This window comes from Rhincodon typus, chromosome 7, assembly GCF_021869965.1.
Source record: "Rhincodon typus isolate 14 chromosome 7, sRhiTyp1.1, whole genome shotgun sequence".
In the NCBI taxonomy this organism is placed as follows: Eukaryota; Metazoa; Chordata; class Chondrichthyes; order Orectolobiformes; family Rhincodontidae; genus Rhincodon; species Rhincodon typus.
The window spans coordinates 4,182,708-4,204,036 of NC_063338.1; the positions used below are offsets into that span (position 1 = coordinate 4,182,708).

Genomic DNA, 21,329 nt, shown 5'->3' on the forward strand with positions numbered 1-21,329 from the left:
TAGCCCTTATTTATAATGTTAAGATCCTATATGTTTTACTAAGTACACTCTTGACCTGTCCTGTGCCCTTCAGTAATTTGTGCATATATAAATGCAAGTTCCTCTCCTCATACAAAATGAATCATTTTATAATTCTATACATTAAATTTCGTCTGACAAGTGTGTATATGTGTGTCTGTGTCTGTGTATATATAAGGTATTTTACTCCAGAGTATGCCAGCATAAGCAGTAAATTGTCAGCAGACTGGTCACCCAGGAGAACATCATAGATGATCTTGATCTTGTGCTGTTCTTACATTCATTATGACAGCTGCAGCTCTTCTGTTGTGGCAAGCCCAAGGTCAGAGGATTGTCAGCCATACCTGGCTAGAAGAATGAATTCTTGTCTATTCTCTCCTGGCCAGTAGAAAAGGAGCAAGGGCAGAAATAAAGGCGAACAAAAACAAAGTTGCTGGAAAAGCTCAGCAGGTCTGGCAGCATCTATGAAGGAGAAAACAGAGTTAGTGTTTTGGGTCCGGTGACCCTTCCTCAGTACCGATGATGGCTGGGAAAACGTCAGTTTATATGCAGAAAATAGGGAGGTGGGTGGGGTAGGGAGTAAACGATAGAATAGAGCCCAAAGAGAGAGAAGGACAGTTGGACAGACAAAGGAGTTGCTAACGATCAGGCTGGGAGGGTGAATAGTTGTTAATGGGGACTGTTAGTGACTAACAACAGGGAGTGTGTAATGGCAGGCTATGTGGTAACAAGGCCTGGTGTATGGGGTGGGGGCCTGGGACATGAGAGAGTTTAGGCCCTAAAATTATTGAACTCAATATTATAAAGAAATAAAGGGGAATAAACAATGTTAGACTTTTAAATTGTGTACAGATTGGAGAGAACTAAGCCTTTTAATGTTTTTCTGCTGATATTTTGCAGATTATTAACTTCTACATGTGTCTACTTATGGAAAGGAGTAAAGACACCTCTTTGCCCAAAGTTTACGCATTTAGTACTTTCTTCTATCTGAAATTGCATACTGGAGGTTACCAGGCAGTAAAGCAATGGACAAAGGGTATCGATTTATTTGAAAAGGACCTCATACTGGTACCAGTCCATTTAGGTGTACACTGGTGTTTGACGGTAAGCAAGCATTTCCTTTAGCGTCCTGTGCTTATTGACCCGCTATTCTGCACCCCATTTATTAACATTTTGTTGTCCATTTGCATGAGAATCACTGAAACTTGGTCCAATAGATAATGGGTGAAAAGCTACATCAGACCATTTTTAATTCTCAAACTGAGCTAAATTTGCACATTTTGTCCTGAGTAACAGTTGAAGTGCAAGAGTTGACTTCAGCTCAGAGGAGAAAAGACAACCGAATTTGCTGACCACTGATAGTTATGCAGGAGTCTGTGCTGGAAGGAGCTAAGGTGTGAAAATTTAGAGGAGGCAAAATGATTTCTTTGCTGTTGAATGTCACCTTTAGCTGAGGCTCAAAACCAGGTAGTCCCCGGGTTGCAAACAGATTCTGTTCTCGAGTCCATTTGCAACTTGATTTGTACGCAAGTTGGAACACAATACAAGACAATATAAAATAGCCATTGGTTAGTACATAAACGTTCACATGTTCTAAAACAGAAGTATGGAAGGATTCTTCAAGTAAACAGAACAATGATTAAAAATGAATTAAATTTTTTGTACAACAAAGTACATTGTACAAAATAAACAAGAATAGATAAGGGAAGAATGTATACAGAAACATAGGCAAAGGTGATCACAAGACAATAAGGTTGAAGATATAAGATTGAAGTCATAGATTCATAGAGTCATCGAGATTTACAACACAGATAAAGGACCTTTACTGGTCAAAAACAATTATAGAATCATAGATCATAGAAGTTCATAGAATCCCTACAATGTGGAAACAGGCCCTTCGGCCCAACAAGTCCACACTGATCCTCACAGCATCCTACCCAGACCCATCCCTATAACCCACCTAATCTACACATCCCTGAACACTATGGACAATTTAGCATGGCCAATCCACCTAGCCTGCACATCGTGCCGCCCTCATCTAACTGTTCAGATCCCATTTTCCAGTATTTGGCTCATCGTATTGCATGCCTTGGCATCACAAGTGCACATTTAAACACTTCTTCAATGTTATAAGGATTTCTTCTTCTACCACTGATATGGGCAGTGAGTTCCAGACTCCCACCACCCTATGGGTTAAGAAGGTCAATAGCTCAAAACCTTCTGTCCCTTACCATAAACTCTATCAAGGGGAAGTGTCTCTTCCTCTCTGTTCGGTCAACGCCCCTCATCATTTTATATATCTAAGTCATGCCCCCGCTCAATCACCTCAGCTCTAAGGAAAAAAGCCCCAGTCTGTTCAATCTATCTTCATAACTAAAACTCTCCAGCCTAAGCAACGTCCTGGTAAATCCCCTCTGCATCCTTTCCACTGCTGTCATATCCCTGTTATAATGTAGATTCCAGAATTGCACACAATAGTCTCGCTGTGGCCTCACCAACGTTTTATACAATTCCAGCATAACTTCCCTGCTCTTAAACTGTACCATTTTTCATGTATCCCTTTGCCTTGTTTGTCCTGCCTAAGTGCATCTTCACATATTCTTCCAGATTGAATTACATTTGCCACTGATCAGTTCATTTGACCAGCTCATCTATATCCTGTAGTTATCTAAAGCTATCCTCCTTACCGCTCCACCAATTTTTGTATCATCTGCAAACTTCAGTCCTCCATTCAAGTTTAAGTTATTTATATAAACCACAAACAGCAAGGACTCCAAAACTGACCCCTGCGGGACCTCACTAGACACAGACTCCAAGTTGGAAAAACACCCCTCAACCATCAACCTCTACTTCCCTCCACTCGGCCAATTGTGGATCCAATTGCCAAATTTCCTTGGATCCCATAAACTGTTCTTACCTTTGCAGTCAGTCTGCCGTGGAGGACCTTATCAAAAGCCTTGCTGAAGTCCAAATAGACTACATCAAAAATACTGTACCTCATCTACAAACCCACTCACTCTTTGAAAAATTCTATCAAGTTGGTCAGAAGTTAAACGACCTCCATTTAACAAAACTATGCTGACTGTTCTTGATTGACCTCTGCCTCTCCAAATGCAGATTAATTCTGTTCCTTAGAATTGCTTCCAATGGTTTCACTACCACCAAAGTTAGACTGACGGCATGTAGTTTCCTGGTTTATCCCTTGCTCAGTTCTTGAATGATTGTACCACGTTGACTGTTTTCCAGTGCTCCGTACCTCCCCTGTGGCCAGGGAAGAATTGAAAATCTTTGCAAGTGCCCTTGCTATTTCCTCCCTTGTCTCACTCAACAACCTGGATACATTTCAGCCAGCTGTTGAATTTGTCCAATTTTTAGTCTGTGAGACCATACTGAACCTCTTCTCTGTGCTAATTTCTTGAATTTCCTTCTTCCTAATTTCCAGTCCCATATTGTCTCTCTCATTAGTGAACACTGACTCAAAGTATTCATTTAGGACCCTACCTGCATCCTGTTGCTCCATGCACAAATTACCGCTGTGATCCTTAATGGGCTGTACTCTTTTTCTTGTTATCCTTTTACCATTAATGCATCTGGAAAACAACTTAGGATTTTCTTTTATTTTACCTGCCAGTATCCTCACATGTCTCCTTTTTCACTCTCCTAATCTCATTTTTAAATTTCCTGTTGCACATTCTACACACTTCTAGGGCTTCTGCTGTTTTGAGCTCCCAGTATTTGCTATAAGCCTCCCCTTTTCTCTTAATCCATTGCTATATATCCCTCAATATTCAGGATTCACAGGATCTGATGGTCCCACCACTCTGGCGAAATCATATCTGATCTTATTAAAGTCAGCCAGCTCCCAATTTAGGACATTGATTTCAAGTCCATTTTGTCCATTTTCATAACAATCTTGTATCAAATGGAGGTATGATCACTCTGTACAAAATGCTCCCCCACTGCTAATTCAACCATTTGCACAGTCGTGTTACCTGAAAGATTGAGAAGGATTTTGGTAAGTCACTTACCAAAGCAATAAATTATAGAAAAGCTGATGCTTTTGGGAATTAGAATGGAACTTGGGGAAAGTAAACTGGAAAATTTTACTGATGGACAAAGAACAACTATGAGGAACATTTAAACCTGGGCTCAGTAGAGCCAGAAAAACCCACAAAAAGACAAGAACAAACTAGCCAGTAATGGATACTAGCAGAGACAAATAAATGAATAATGGCAAAATTGAAAGTAAGTAAAATGTCTTCAGTAAGAACATAGACAACAATAAAAAGATATCAAAAGAGAATACAAAAATGTTAGGAAAGAAGTCAATAAATAATTGAGAAGGGAAAGATAAATCACAAAATTAAATTTGCCTGCAATGTACAAAGAAGTAGTAAAGTATGGATAGAAAGTTGGTCACAAAGTAGACCCCCTCTGTTCCCCTAGTGCGCTGTCCAGTCTCTGATCTCCCCATACTTCATTCTCTGTTCCTTTGCCATTATATCAAAACCTTGTATTGCTTTCTCTCTTTCAAAAAAAAAGCTTTTTTTACCTCTTTGCTCCTTTTCTATTTCTTTCTGACATGCTACCTTTCCAGTAGGACTCACTAGATCCATGTTTTCCATCACCTAAACGCCCCACTCCTCTGCTGCCTTCCCAGGTCCAAAGGCATTGATGCCAATTTGCAGTGGTTCTGCTGTCTCACTGCCTTTGGAAGCAACGTGTTCAGTCTCGGCAGAATCGACAATATTTTTGTTACTACGCCTGACTTAATACTACTTTTGCTGTACTTGGCTGCTGCTGCCAAAGGGGGCACTTCACTGGCAGCTTTGTGCCATTGGGTTTGATTCTAGGCCAGAATGAGATGAAAGTAACAGAATCAGATCCCACTCAAGGAAAGTGGGATAAAACTGAGATTTGAGTGTTACCGAGCTTTATAGAAGAAATGATGAAACAAAGCAATTTTTTTGTGTGCAATTCAGTATAAGGTGAACAATGACACTTAAAAGATAAATTTGTATGAAACAGGTAGCAGATTTAAGAAAGAAGACAATCCTTCACCTTGATTCCATGGGCCAATGGAATGATGATTTGTGCTGGACACTGTTGTAAGTACCAAGCTGGAATCAAATGTCATAGTGATTTGTTTCCTTTAGTCAAATCTGCGATCAGATTCACGCAAACTCAGTTGCAGGATTATAATTGTAAATATAGCTTATAGTTTAAGAAGAAAAATTGTTCAATAAACAAATGGTCCTGAAATAGCTATAGGAGCTTCCAAGAAAAGTAGGCTTCCTGATGACTCAATACGTTCCAAACTAATGCAGGAGCAGTAATCGTCAAAGCAACAACACCATTGAATCACATTTATGAGATAATTATAGATGAAAATGCCAGTCTATGTCCATAAAACCTCTCCTATTAAAATATTTGTTTGGCTCTTAAATAATTCTGGGTTTTTGTTTTCTCATACTTCATTCAGATGCCAAACTCCTAATAGTGATCATGCTTGATGTAGAGAAGAATATCTTGATACCAGTTTTAAATTTGCCTTTTATTTTGGAATTGAAATTGAAGTTGACCTCCTTTCAAGGCTGGATATGTTGTGTTATTCTGTCTGGAGTTTGGAAGAACAAGATGCTGGGGATTTCTATTTCGTTTCAGCTTGTGTGTTGCTGTAAGGTTATTTTATTTCAAAGCTGAAGAACCCAAGTTTCTTAAGTATTTATTCTTCACTTTTTAATAAATTCAGTTGTGAGTCCTAGGTGTTGTTGGCTGAGCCAGAATTTATTGCTAGTCCCTAATTGCCCTTGAGAAGGTAGCAGTGAGCTGCAGTCCATGTGCTGTAGGTAGATCCACAATGCCCTTTGGAGCGAATTCCAGGATTTTGACCCAGTGACACTGAAGAAACAGCAATACTGTCATGGACAGATGCATCTGCAGCAGGCAGATTGTTGAAGATGGGGTCAAATATGCTTTTCCCTCATGAACTACAGAGATCCAGTCTAGCAGCTATGTCCTTTAGGACTTGATCCATTCACTCAGTAGTGCTGCTGCTGAGCCACATTTGGTGATGGACATTGAAGTCCCCCACCCCAAGTATGTCCTGCATTCTTGCCACACTTACTGCTTCTTCCAAGTGTTGCTCAACATGGAGGAGCACTGATTCATTTGCCAAGGGAGGACGGTACATGGTAATTGGCAGGAGATTTTCCTGCCCATGTTTGACTCGATGCCATGAGAATTCATGATGTCCACTGTCTATGTTGAGGACTCCCAGAGCAACATCCTCTGTGTACTACTGTGCCACCTCTGATGGGCCTGTTCAGTTGGTGGGATAGGACATATCCAGAGATATGGTGATGGTTGTGTCTGAGACATTTTTTGTGACGTATGATTCCATGAAAATAACTATGTCAGGTTGTTCGTCAACTAGTCTGTGAGACAGTTCTCTCAGTTTTGGCACTAGCACTCAAATGTTAGTAAAGATGACTTTGCAGGGTTTACAGCTGTTTTTTTGGGGTTTTTTTTGTCATTTCTGGTGCTTAGGTCAATGCCAGGTGCTCCATTCGCTTTTGTTTCTTTTGTCAGACTTCGTAGAAATTGTTACAACTGGATGGTTTGCTGGGCCATTTTAGAGGGCACAAGGAACTCTATTTCTCACAGTTGAGAGTATTATGATTCAAGAAGCATATGAGGCCGAAATGTTTAACAGCAGGAGCTTTATTAAGGAGACATTCACTCTCCAAGGTAGCAGGTTGGACTGAGCTGGTTCCCTGCAAAATTGCTGATGATGTCGCCTGATCAGACTCTTAATTGATGTCTTTAAGATATTAACAGGAAAACTCAGGGTAGATAAAAATAAACTATTACCTCTAGAACTAGGGTCATAGTCCAAAAATTAGGGCTACACTATTCAGGAGCGATGTTAGGAAGCAATTCTGCACACAAAGTCTTACATCTTAGATGGATAAACGTTTGCTAAGCAGAGATATAAAAATAAGGGTATGGGTCAAAGGCAGGTATATGTAGTTTGGCCACAGATCAGACATGATCTTAGTGCAACAGGCTCAAGGGCTGAATGGCCTACTTTCTGTTCCATTATGCTTAAAGTGAAAGTGCAACATACTTAAATAAATAGACAACACAGACGAACTCTAACAATAGGAATCGGTCCTCTGATTCTTCAGTGCTGTGTCTTGGTGTCCAAAACTAGACATAAACTACTCAAAGTTTGTTTATACTAGGGTACTGTGTCGTTTCAGGATTACTTGTACTTATGTGATACAGCTATAAAAGTTAGAATTCCATTTGGTTCGTTGGCGCCGCTATTAGGAAGTCCAGTTCTCTTTGAATTTCTTCCTGGGTTTCTTCAGTTCCACTCATAGGCAGTTTGTTGGCTATTTTTACTTTCTATTTGCAGTACCTTTTTTTTCATAGAATCCCCACAGCGTGGAAACAGGCCCTTCGGTCCAACAAGTCCACACCTCAGAGTATCCCACCCAGACCTACAACCCACCTAATCTACACATCCCTGAACACGATGGGCAATTTAGCATTGCCAATCCACCTAGCCTGCACATTTTTGGACTGTGGGAGGAAACTGGAGAACCCGAAGGAAACCCACGCAGACATGGGGAGAATGTGCAAACTCCACACAAACAGTCGCCCGAGGTGGAATCCAACCCAGGTCCCTGGAGCTGTGAGGCAGCAGTGCTAACCACTGAGCCACCATGCCGCCCCGTTTTATTTGCAAGTGGTCAAAACCTGTGAATTATTGAGCCTGCTGTTCTACGACCCCTCCTTCTTTTCTGTCATCTACATATTTAACCATTAATGGATGCAAGTTAGAAATGGTACCCCAGAAAATTGGGCCACCTTATTTTTGGTGCATCGCCTGATGATGTTAACAGTCGCGTAAATGGAGAGGTCTGATGAGCCCTGGATTTTGGGTATTGGACTTCATCAGAGTGTAGATGGAATTACAGTTGGAGCCTGCACAAGGAAATGCTCCAATTTCAGATTGTGTGAATTTGGATTTGTTTGTGGGGATCTGCCCTTGGAGATAGTGATCAGCTTTGGAGGGGGATTGTCAGGAAGATGACTGTATAGTTGGAGGAGATTAGAGATGTTATGGGGAATCAGGTATCAAAATCATAGACCTTGGGAGTATTGCTTGGGGAATCTGATAGGATGGTAAAAATGTGATACCATAAGAAATAGAAGCAGAAGTAAACCATTCAGCCCTTCAAGCCTGCTCCACCATTCAGTAAGATCATGGTTGAACTTTGGCTTCAACACACAGTTCCTGCCCATTCCCCATATCACTTGATTCCCTGAGAGACCAAGAAACTGCCTAGTTCAACCTTAAATATATTTCAATGATAAAGCATCCACAACCCTCTGGGGGAAGAGAATTCTGAAGAGCTATAATCTCAGAGCAAAGGTATTTCTCCACATCTCAGTCCGTATCATAATCCAACGTATTAGAATCCCCACACAAGGAAAATAACCTCTTGTTTAAGACAAGACCTTACTGAATGTCGTACTATTCAACGGAATCCTATTTTATTTATCAAAGGTCCAGAGAGAACAACTCCATTTGTTCAGTGTCTCATTATGGGACAACCTTCTCATCCCAGGAATAAATTTATACAATGATTCATGAAACATGCATTCAAAAATATGAGTTAGGAGAAGGAGTAGGCCATATGGCCTTGTAGTTCTGATCTAACATTCAATAAGATCATGGCTGATCTGATTTTAACCCCAAATTCCACATTCCTACCTGCCACTGATAATCTTTCATCTCCACGCTTACCTAGAATCTATCCACCTCTGCCTTTAAAAATATCCAAAGACACTGCTTCCACCAGCTTTAGAGGCAGAAAATTTTCTGAAAAATTTGCTCCAACTCCAACTGTTTTAAATGGGTGACTTTTTTTAAGCAGTGATCCTTAATTCTAGATACTCCCAGAAAAGAAAACATCCTCTCTGCATCCCCCTGGTAATGACTCCTCAGGATCTTACATGCTTCAATCATGTCACGTCTTACTGTTCTAAACGCTAGTGGATAGAAGCCTAGCTGTCAAACTTTCCTCATAAGACCGTCTTTCATTCCAAGTATAAATCAAGGAAGCCTTCTCTGAACTGCTTCCAATTCATTTACATCCTACCTTAAGTAAGGTGACCACTACTGTACACACTGGTCTCACCAATAGCCTGTGTAACTGAAGCATAACCTCCCTACTTCTCTATTCAGTTCCCCTCAATAAGCAATAATATTCTATTTGCTTTCCTAATTACTCGCTGTACTTACATACTAGCTTCTTGCAATTCATGAACTAGGTCAGCCAGATTTCTCTACATCTCAGAACTCTGCAATCTCTCATCAAAGAGCCTTTTTCCTCGGATGGTGATGGCTAGCACGAGGGGACATAGCTTTAAATTGAGGGGTGATAGATATAGGACAGATGTCAGAGGTAGGTTGTTTACTCAGAGAGTAGTAAGAGCGTGGAATGCCCTGCCTGCAACAGTAGTAGACTCGCCAACTTTATGGGCATTTAAATGGTCATTGGATAAACATATGGATGATAATGGAATAGTGTAGGTTAGATGGGCTTCAGATTGGTTTCACAGGTCAGCGCAACATCGAGGGCCGAAGGGCCTGTACTGCGCTGTAATGTTCTATGTTCTATGTAGATAATATGGTTCTTTAATTCTTTCTGCCAAAATGGACAATTCCACCTTCTCCCTATCCATTTGCCAGATCTTTCCAATCATTTATGCTATCTATATCCCTTTATAGGATGACAAGGTGTAGAGCTGGATGAACACAGCAGGTCAAGCAGCATCAGAGGAGCAGGAAAGCTGACGCTTCGGGCCTAGACCCTTCTTCAGAAATCATTTCTGAAGAAGCAGATGCCCAGTCTGTGTTGTTTCCCCAATGTAGAGGAGACTCCATTGTGAGCAGCAAATACAGTAGGCATAACTGGGTGAAGTGCAAGTGAAGGTGAGGTGCTGTTTCACCTGGAAGGTGTGTCTGGGGCCTTGGAAAGTAAGGAGTGAGGAGGTAAACTGGCAGCTATTAGAAACCTTCTGCAATTACACTGAGGCCAGTTAGCTTAACATCTGTCATGCTGACGTTTCGGGTTGGGACCCTTCTTCAGAAAATTTTCAGCAACGTCAGCTTTCCTGCTCCTCTGATGCTGCCTGGCCTGCTGTGTTCCTCCATCTCCACACTGTGTTATCTCTGACTCCAGCATCGGCAGTTCTTACTCTCTCTGGAATGAATGGCTAGTTTGTTTGTCTTTAGTGGCGCCGACATCATGGGCTGAATGGCCTCTTTCTGTGCTGCAATTATGCTGTGGTACACTGGTAATGCCTGTGGGTCAAATAGCAATGCAGTTTTGACCACTTTGAATGGGTACTGCTGATTGATCTTCAAACATATTCAGAGCCTGAAGAAGAAGACAGGAGGAACATGAACAGAAAGGACAATAGGAGAGGAGTGATTTCAAAGAAGACAAATGCATCTTGACCATCCACTGCACAACTAAAATAGAGAGAGTCTTAGAGTCTGCTCTTCTGTCACCTTTGTTTTGTCACTCTGCCTGTTTAGAAAGAATTCATACTGATCATGTCACAACTATGAAGTGTCAGGTGATGATGCAAAGTGCTGATATAGCAGCACTCAGAAACTTTCAGCTTCTGACTTTCTTGTCATGTTTAATTTTAGGCGATACTTACAAGAAGAAAGCAAAAATAAGAAAGGCCGACGCTTGGATTCCTCTGATTGGGTTCTCCGCAGCATGAGATCTCATGTAACTATAAGCATTTAATATTGTTATATTTTACCTGACTGCTTAAAGGTCAGCTTTGTTTTGGAAATAACCAGAATGCCAGATCCCAGCTACCATAGCTGGAGGAAAATCACACTTTCTCTCTTATTTTCTGGCATGTAGGGAGGAAGTCAGCACTGGTTTATCACTCAGAATAGTACCCAGTATCTCCTCTGCATGCTTGGTTCGGAGAAAAATGGATGTTCCATTGGGTGCAAGGACTGCTGAGATTCACTCTGTGTCCTGGCACATGAAGAATGGCCATTTTGCTGTAGTACTGGAGGCTACCTGATGTCTGAACAACCTATGATGGTTTCCATATAACATTAATTTTGTAATGATCCATACCCATATTTAGAGCAATTGAGAAGTGTTTTTTGTATTACCTTTTTGGTTCTGTTCTAAGTTTGTGATTGTTTTTATCCTTTCATGGGATGTGAGAGTTGTTGGCAAAGCCAGTATTTGTTGCCACCCTGACTGCTGTTGAGAAGGTGGTGGTGAACAACTACTGCAATCTTTCTTTAAAGTTTAGGATAATTGAGTGGCTTAGGCCATTTTAGAGGGTTGCTAAGAGTCAACTACATTGCTGGGAGTCTGGAGTCACATGTTGGCCAGACCAGGTAAGACCAGGGCAGATTTCCTTCCCTAAAGGATATTAGTGAATCAGGTGATTTTTTTTATGACAGTCAACAGCAGTTTCACGGTCATCATTAATGGTAGCTTAAGAATTTTTACTTGTAATTAATTTCATTAATTCCAGGTTGTTATGAATTGAATTTGAATTCCACCAGCTACGGTGGTGGCATTTGAATCCATGTCAGTGACATTACCACTATGTTACTATCTTCCTAAAATCAATAACAGGAATATTAAGTTTCCTGACTGTACAGCAGTTAAAAACGGTATAACGCTTACCTGCAGTTAAGTAGGTTGCATCTGTGTAAAATGAAACAAAGAACAGTAGCTCCTGGAGATCTGAAACAAACGAAAACGTAAATTGCTGGAAAAACTCAGCAGGTCTGACAGCATCTGTGAAGAGAAAACAGAGTTAATATTTCAAGTCCAGTGACACCTTTTTCAGAAGGTTTTTGTCTCTATGCAAAACTGCATTTGGAAACAAAACTGTTGAAAAATACAGAACAGATAGAGAGCGATCACTTTAATTGCAGACCTTATGGCTTTCCTCTTTACCAATGCAAACAGATTATCTGTCCATTGCAGTTTTTCACACTCTTTTGTTATTTCTTCATTCTTCGAAAAAGGGTAAGGTAGATTTTCAACATGTACAATCTATTTGATGGCTTAGCCATTAGAGAAACTGCCCGATTTTTGTCTGCAGTTATTTTTATAGACATTAATATCGAGTTATTTCTACAAAGGCTGGAATATCAGTTCTGCACTGGGCAAGAATTGAAATTTACCACATACAGCTTGGCTTTTGAAATGCTCACCTACAGTGGTTTGCTGTAATAGCATCACGAAAATCCTATTTGTAGGCAATAGTGGCAACTGTTAATGTTCAAGCCTTTAACTCCTGTTATTACACGATCAGCCTAACAAAAAACAGAAGCAAGGTTTTATGTGCTGATGAAACAGAAGTCTTGCATAATAAGTCTGAATTATCATGGTAGACGTGAATGAAAAGTAAAATGTGCTGTTAACCTGAAATGAAACAAACGAAGCATGTCAGAAAATTAAAAGCAGGAAATGTACTTTGAGACCACTTTGAAACAAAAATCATTTTTGGTTTCTTTCTGTTCTGATAGGAAGTTCCACAGCAAATGAATGGAAGTGACTGTGGGGTATTTGTATGCAAATATGCTGACTACATTGCAAGGGATGAGCAGATTACCTTCACCCAGGTAGGAAATCGTTCATGTTTCTTTTTGAAAGATTAAGCTTTCTATTAATCAAGATAAATGGTTTTAAAACTGGATATTTCCCACTTTGCATTATCTGTGCTGAAATCAGATGTCCAAGTGATTTTGCTCCCTCCATTTACAAGAACCACCACCCAGAGTTAACTGCAGTCCTCCGCTGCACCAGGCAGACATTTTTCATTTCTTACACCAGCACGTCTATGGCCTCGCTGAGTGAGATTGGCAGTTAGTCCCAACTAACACCAAATTATGGGCATTTGCCATGAACTATATCATTGTCAATGCGATTAAGACCATCAAAACCCATTTTCTATAAGGAGCCAGCAGGCAGAAAAGACTGGCATCACAATTGTCTATGCCAGATTTGAATACTAAACGTGAAAAATCAACAGCTGGATTCAGTATGCCCAGACAGGCATTTGAATACTGGCCATTTTGGTATGACGTATAAAAGAATGGAATCTGTGGATTAAAGTCTCTGGATTATTACCTGAGCCATATGCAAACTGCCATTGAGATGTGCACATTGGGGTTGAAGAAGCATTGTGGGGGGCAAAAGGGTTCACTCTCACTGGCAGCAATATTGAGTACTGGAAAGAACTGTACAGTTTGAAGGGCCTGCACCTGAGTCGGGCTGGGAAGAGCGTCCTAGTGGAAAGGATAAATGTGATGGTCACAAGAAACTTTAAATCAATAAAGGTTTTGTTATGTCTTTTGATTTTATTTGGATGTAAGTGTTGGATATTAACGGGGTGTTTACTTAAAGCCTTATAAATAGATTGACACTGAAACTGATTGGGTTAGGAAGTGTGTGCTTGTAAAATACAACGCTAAATGAATTGTTAAAATTGCTTCCAGGCCTATCCCTCATCAGTAGGCTTTCTGTTGTAGAGCAGTAAAAGGAGGGGCAGGCTCAGGTGGGAAAGATAGTTGAAATAATTATTCAAAAACAAACAAGAGGAAAGTGAATAGAATCATTATTACACTGAAACTGCGCTATGGGTGTTTCAGATAAAGAGGCAACAAAAAGATGTGAAGTAGTTAAGAGAAAGAAGTTTAAAAAAAAAAGTGTGTAAAACATCAAAGCAGAAGTATCTGACTAATATGTGAAGTGTGGCCAATTAAGTATTCTTTACAAAATAGGATATGGAAACCAAAAATACTGGAAAGGTACATATGGTCATTTAGTAACTGAAAGAGATGAGATATGTTAACATTCAAAATGTAATTCTTTTTCTGATATTGCCCACACCAGTATTGTACAGTAGCAGACCTGTCCCCATCCAATGTTACACCCCGCCATTACTGTACCTACATGTTACGCAGTAACAGACACATTAACCAGTACTACACCCAAATATTATACAGTGACAGGCATGTCTCCACTGTTCTGTACCCCAGTGTTATGCAGGACGGACATATCCACTAGTACTGTTCCGTGTTATGCAGTGACAGACCTGTCTCTCTACCAGTACTATACTCCAATGTTACACATAGAACAGAGAACAGTACATCACAGTACAGGCTCTTTGACCCACGATGTCATGCCGACCTATTATCCTCCTCTAAGATCAAACTACCCTGCATACCCTACATTAAACTATCATCCAAGTGCCTGTCCAAGAGTCGCTTAAATGTCCCTAATGTATCTGACTCCACTACCACCGCCAACAGCACATTCCTCGTACCCACCACTCTCTGTGTAAAGAACCTACCTCTGACATCTCCCCTATACTTTCCTCCAGTTTTTTTATTTGTTTTTTGACAGACCTGTTTCTGTATAACACTGGGGTACAGGACAGGTGGGGACAGGTCAGTCACTATAACACAGATACAGTACTGATGGGAACAAGTATGTTAGTGCTAGAGAGCAATTTGAGGTTATGAATTAGATGTGTCATGTATGTAGCATAATTCACAACATTAACATGGGTTGAATGAAATGTGATTTTTATTTTCCTTAGTGACAATCTGCGACATAATCCCTGAGACACATTGGGTATAATTTCAAGTAGTAAATTAAAGTTTATTGTATTTTGGTCTCTTGCAGCATGACATCCCTTACTTTAGAATGAAAATGATTTGGGAGATTCTCAACAAAAGAATGCTGTGATGTCTGGCTGTAGATCGAGTCAACGCTAAAGAAAAGGTGTAATGACTTCAGTGATCCATGCTGGCCTTTAAATGGCCAGAAATATGCTAAATGCTGGATTCTTGTTGGAGCCTGCATCTGCTTCTGGATATTTGAATGAGGATTGCACCAGATGCTTGTTGCCACTCTGCTCGCTCACCCTTCATTATGCTTGGGTATAATGACACAGCAGATAACAAGAGTAAGGTAACTAGGAATAAACAGAACATCAAATTCAACCATCTCTCTTTCAAAAACCAAAGCTGACTTCTGGCCAAAGGGTGGTGTTCAGGAATGTATTTAAATATGTGTATTCCAACAACAAACCTAACAGCAATAAAGCCTCTAGAAAAGCAGTACAAACGTTTCTTGTCTTCTTGCACTTCTGAAACTGTGTGTAATTTGGAATACCAACGACTTAATGCAGATCAAGAAAGACTTTTCTGGGGTAACTGGAGTGAGTGTTAGTCTTCTTACCAAGATTGACTGATGTTGTTGACAATATGTTCCCTCCATTATTACAACCACATTCATGTGGAAATGTATGAACTGGTAATTCCTGTGGATACTGTATGCTCTTCCACTGTTATGTGTGTTTAAATCTATATTTATGACTTCTCTCATTTAATAAAGTTTATTTGGTTTTCACATTCCGACCTTGTTTATTGTCTTTGAATTGTTGAGTTTATGATTCACCAAGTAAGCTGAGAGCAGTAATACGGTGTTGATACTGTAAGGAACTGCTGTGTACTTAAATGTAGAAGAAGCGTTGGTGCTTCAAGTGCTTAGTGGATTGTTTGTGTTAGCTAAATTAGTTTCCTTTTACAAATCTCTGTTGAGAACCTCTCTATAAGGAATCACAATCCCAGTGATTTGCTGAAGTGAGTTATTTTCCACTCGTCAGAAGAACACTACAGCAGTGTTCCACAGAATGATGGAATGTTGGTCCGTATATTCAATTCCCAATAAAGTATGTAATTCTTGTGGAGATCTTTTATAATTTGCAGCGTCTGTTGGTTTCCTGAACCAGGAATAAAGGCAATAGTAAAGGAGAATGTGCCTGGCTTTGAGTTCCTGTCAAGAGAATCAGTCAGCTTCTCCAACTAGAATGGGAGTCCATGTCAACAACATCCAGCCTCAATGATTCAGCACAAGCACCAGGAGGTTATAAAAACTGAAGAAAGATTGCAAATGTACAGAATTCTTGGTACTACCACTGATACTAGCAAGAGTAACAATAGTTTTAGTTCCACTAAATCAATCCATCCACAAATCAGGGTCATCCAAGCTTGTACCTTTTTGTGTTCATTGCAGATGTATTTACTGGAACCTCAGGAACCTCATACATGTTCCCATTCATGTTCACATTAATTTTCAAAAGTGTCATTGTATATAAAAATAAATCTAGAGGTCTAATGTAAATGTTTTCATTAAGTGAGATGAGTGTGCTTTAAAAGAAAAACTGTGAGAATGCTCAGCCCACAAAATGCAGATCAAACCACATAGCAAATTTCTGTGTGAATCATTCTGTGTTGTTTGGTCTTTTCAAACTCTTTCTCCTCTGGTTTAATTGCCACCCCAAACCTCCACATCCATCTAACTGGACCAGTATGGTAATCATGGCAACTGGTGGAATTTAAATTCAATTAATAACCCTGGAATAAAGCTATATCTAACTACTTATGACCATGAAAACATATTCTTGTATTGTAAGAGACCATCTGGTTCATGAATACCCTTTATGGATGTGGGCCAAAGATCTAAAAATACCCAAGGAGCCAGTTGGTAGCTGACTACTGGTCATTCCATATTTGCATATCTAGACTTTGGCACGTAAACAAATAACTCCAAATCCACAACAAGGTGGTTGAAACTTCACTGCCATCTAAAATATCACTCAGTTGTATCAAACTGCTACAGAAAAGTCAATGAAGAATGAAACCATTTGGCATCAGTCTAGGAAATGGCAATGGCACATAGCTTAAATGTCCTTCCTAATTGCATCTCAGAACTGGTGCCAATTGGAGGAGCTGCCGACAGTCTAGTCAAGCAACAGCTTGATGTTATTTTACTCATGGAATCAGTCTTACAGGCAATGCCCTAAACTTTACCATCTTCATCCCTGATGATGGGACAGCGTATAGCCATCAGACTTGGCAGCACAGTCATGTATGCTCAAGGTACTTACTTCAAGGACTGCAACTTCCCCCCTCTGTTGATTGAAAATGCCCTCAACCACATCTCTTGTACTTCCTGCACTCCTGCCCTCAAATCCCTTCCCCTCAACAAAATTAAGGACAGACTCCCTTTGGTCCTCACATATCACCCCACCAAACTCTGCATCCAGTGCATCATCCTCTGCCATTTCCGCCACCTGCAATCCAACCCCACCACCAAAGAGATATTTCCCTCCACACCCATAAATTCCTTTCGTAGGGACCACTCACTCCACAACTCCCTCGTCCATTCCACACTCCCCATCAACCCTACCACACTCGGCACTTTTCCCTGCAACCGCAGAATTTGCTACAACTGCCCCTACACCTCCCCTCTCACCTCCATCCAAAGCCCAAGACAAACTTTCCATATCCAACGGGGGTTCACCTATACATCCTCCAACCTAGTCTACTGTGTCCGTTGCTCCCGATGTGGCCTCCTCTACATTGGTGAGACCAAGTGCAGACTTGGTGACCGATTTGTAGAGCACCTGTGCTCCGCACGCTGTAATCAACAACACCTTCTGGTTGCTAACTATTTTAATTCCCCCTCCCACTCCCTTGTTGACATTTTTACCCTGGGCCTCCTCCAGCACCACAATGACGCCTCACGCAAATGGAGGAACAACACCTCAATTCCGCCTCGGGAACTTACAGCCCGATGACCTGAATATTGAAACTGGTGAATTCTAAATATCTCCACCCCTGGCCTCATCCCATGTCCAACCCTCCTTCTCATCCCCACCACCTTGACCTGACACACCTGTCCCTCTTCTTCCCCACCTATCTGACACACCCTTCCCACAATCCCTACCACACCCTACCTGCATCCACCGATTGCCATCCCACCTACAATCCCCAAGCCCCACCCCGCCTCCCGCTATTTATTTCCCAGCTCCTTTCCCCCTAATGAAGGGTCCCAACCTGAAACGTCAACTCTCCTGCTCCTCTGATGCTGCCTGACCTGCTATGTTCCTCCAGCTCCACACTGTATTGACTGACTCCAGCATCTGCAATTCTTGCTATCTTCAACGATTTCGTAATGTTTAATACTGTTTGCAACTTTGCAGATACTGAAGCAGTCTAAGTTCATATGTAACAATATCTGGAATATATTTTGACTTAGGCTGACAAGTGCCAAATCGCATCAGAGCCACACAATTGTCATATTAAATTCCAGCTCTAACTATTTATAAATCTAAGCTAAGCATCTCCCCTTGACATTATGTTGTTACCATCACTGAATCCTCTACCAGCATCCTGAGAGTTAGCATTGACCAGAAACCAAGTTGGACTAGCCGTATATATGGTGGCTATGAGAACAGCTCAGAGGCTAGGAATTCTTTAAGTTTCCCTCCATTCACTATCCTGACTTGGAACTGTTTCACCATTCCTTCACTCTTGCTGGGTCAAAATCCTGGAACTCTTTTCCAAGGAACACATTAGGTTTCCCTACAGCACAGGGACTGTGGTGGTTCAAGAAGGCAGCTCATACGACCTTCTCTGAGGCAATAAATGCTTGCCCACATCCTATGAAGGGCTATTAAAAAAAAAGCTGTGTTCTTGCAATGAAATGCTGCCATTTCATGCCTGGCTTCCAATTGTCAAAATGAGCAGTGAGTATAGGGATTAGATGGAGTTGAGAGTGCGTGTGGGTGGGTAAGAAAGAGGTGTGAATTGTGAAAGAGAAAACCTGCAGCGATGAATACATACTGCATACAGACCTGATTGTATTTCTAATCTTGAACAGATCAGGGACAATTGCAACAGTGCTGCTGTTGCAGTGGTGCAGTTTCCACTTGCCCCACATGTAAGAATAAATCTGCCTGTAGCCTGTCTTCTCACATCTTCACATACCTAAATCTATGGCAATCATCGTATGCACCACAGAAGAAATGAGAAACTAAGTAACTATGACCATGATGACCATTGCAACCATCCAGCATTTTTTTGTATTGTGCCTTGCTCACCACTGCATCCATACTTTAATAATTGCATATATTTCCTATTTTCCAACAAGTTCTGTACAGGGACTATGCCTTTAAGGAGCTGCATTATCATGTACATTCCAATTTCTGGCTTTACATAGCTACATTGTCTGAACTTTTCATGGTTTTACATTAGTTTGCTGTTGTATCAATGGCACTGGACTAGCAATCCAGAGGCACCAGGAACATTACACTCCAGCACTCGTAGAATTTGAATTCAATTACTTAAATCTGGAAGTGAAAGCTCGTAATAGTATCCATGAAATTATCATTGACTGTCATAAAAACCCATGTGGTCTCATAATGCCCTTTAGGGAAAGAAATCTGCTGTCCTTACCTGGTCTGGCCTATATGTGACTCCTGACCCACAGCAATGTGGTTGCCTCTGAAAATGGCCAGCAAACCACTCAGTTCAAGAACAATTAGGAGTGGGCAAAAATTGCTGGCCGAGCCAACAATGCCGATATTCCATTAAAGATTTTAAAACTCAAAATACTGGGTGGAACCTTCAAATCAGGGCCTGAAGCTGTCAGGGTGTAGAATCCTCTTGGGCAATAGTACGAAAGAGACAGGTTTGATTCAGCTACTCATTACACTCTTTGATTGACCTGGCCAAATGGCAAAAGAACCAGACACAAGTTGAGAATTTTCTCACATAGCTAGTTCTGAACTGGAATGCACTGCCTGGAAGATTGGATTAAAGAGAGATTCAGCAGTGACTTTTAGGAGGGAATTGAATAAATACTTGAAGGGAAATAAATTGAATTTTAAAATGAGAAGTTATATCTCCAACTATACTACATATTGTCTAATATCTATAAAGTATCAGAAAAAGTAGCCAGGTTCCTCAAATTAATGAGAAAGAACTAGTTTACTGCAGAAAAGAAAAACTCAAGCAAAGATACTTACAACTTGCCTAAAGCATCCAAATGGTTTTATTGAAATAGAGTGCACATAATCTCCAAGTTTGGAAAAAGTCTGTACAGCATTATCCTAAAAATATTTTGAACAAGGAACAGTTGAAGTTGAAAAAAAGACTTAATCACAGATTGCCCAAAATCTAGTCAGCTGCCAAAAATCACTTTCTCTACAAGCTGTTACCACTGGGGTTTCTTCCTGGATCTGATGTGTATTTTTGAATTATCTTCTTCTGGAAATAGTGGTGTAAATTCAGATTTCTCCTTTAAGGATATTGTACTTGTGGTGATGGGGGCTTCCAGTTGATCTTCAACTGACAAACTTATGCGAGAGGATTTACAAAGAGAGAAAGAGGACAAAGCCCCTTTGGTAAGTTATCTCTGACTGTGCACTCTCAAAACCGACATTTTTGTAGAGCTGAGATAGTAGGAACTGCAGATGCTGGAGAATCCGAGACAACAAGGTGCAGGGCTGGATGAACACAGCAGGCCAAGCAGCATCATAGGAGCAGAGAGGCTGACGTTTTGGGCCTAGACCCTTCATCAGAAAAGGGGGAGGGGAAGGGGGTTTTGAAATAAACAGGGAGAGAGTGGGAGGCGGATAGAGGAGAGGATAGGTGGAGAGGAAACAAACAGGTCGAAGAGGCGGGGATGGAGCCAGTAAAGGTGAGTGTAGGTAGGGAGTTAGGAAGGGGATAGGTCAGTCCAGGGAGGACGGACAGGTCAAGGGGGCGGGATGAGGTTGGTCGGTAGGAGATGGAGGTGCGGCTTGAGGTGAGAGGAGGGGATAAGTGGGAGGAAGAACAGGTTAGGGAGGCAGGGACGAGCTGGACTGGTTTTGGGATGCGGTAGGGGGAGGGGAGATTTTGAAACTTGTGAAATCCACATTGATACCATTGGGCTGCAGGGTTCCCAAGCGGAATATGAGTTGCTGTTCCTGCAACCTTCGGGTGGCATCGTTGTGGCACTGCAGGAGGCCCAGGATGGACATGTCGTCTGAGGAATGGGAGGGGGAGTTGAAATGGTTCGCGACTGGGAGGTGCAGTTGTTTATTGCGAACCGAGCGTAAGTGTTCTGCAAAGCGGTCCCTGAGTCTCCGCTTGGTTTCCCCGATGTAGAGGAAGCCACACCGGGTACAGCGGATGCAGTATACCACATTGGCAGATGTGCAGGTGAACATCTGCTTGATGTGGAAAGTCTTCTTGGGGCCTGGGATGGGGGTGAGGGAGGAGGTATGGGGGCAGGTGTAGCACTTCCTGCGGTTGCAGGGAAAAGTGCCGGGTGTGGTGGGGCTGGAGGGGAGTGTGGAGCGGACAAGGGAGTCACGGAGAGAGTGGT

General features: G+C 41.3%; 1 protein-coding gene across 3 annotated transcripts in view; it reads left to right on the forward strand.

Annotated features, from left to right (window-relative positions):
- LOC109911472 (sentrin-specific protease 2-like) overlaps nucleotides 1-15,523 on the forward strand; it is a 107,590-nt gene extending 92,067 nt beyond the window's left edge. For all 3 annotated transcript variants that reach the window (XM_020510788.2, XM_020510789.2, XM_048599398.1), the window contains exons 13-17: nucleotides 919-1,122; nucleotides 5,047-5,126; nucleotides 10,757-10,841; nucleotides 12,626-12,721; nucleotides 14,790-15,523. In XM_020510788.2, coding sequence (XP_020366377.1) covers nucleotides 919-1,122; nucleotides 5,047-5,126; nucleotides 10,757-10,841; nucleotides 12,626-12,721; nucleotides 14,790-14,852 — 528 coding nt within the window. In that variant the 3' untranslated portion in view covers nucleotides 14,853-15,523. The remainder of the gene's footprint in view (nucleotides 1-918; nucleotides 1,123-5,046; nucleotides 5,127-10,756; nucleotides 10,842-12,625; nucleotides 12,722-14,789) is intronic.
- The last annotated feature ends 5,806 nt before the right edge of the window (nucleotides 15,524-21,329 follow it).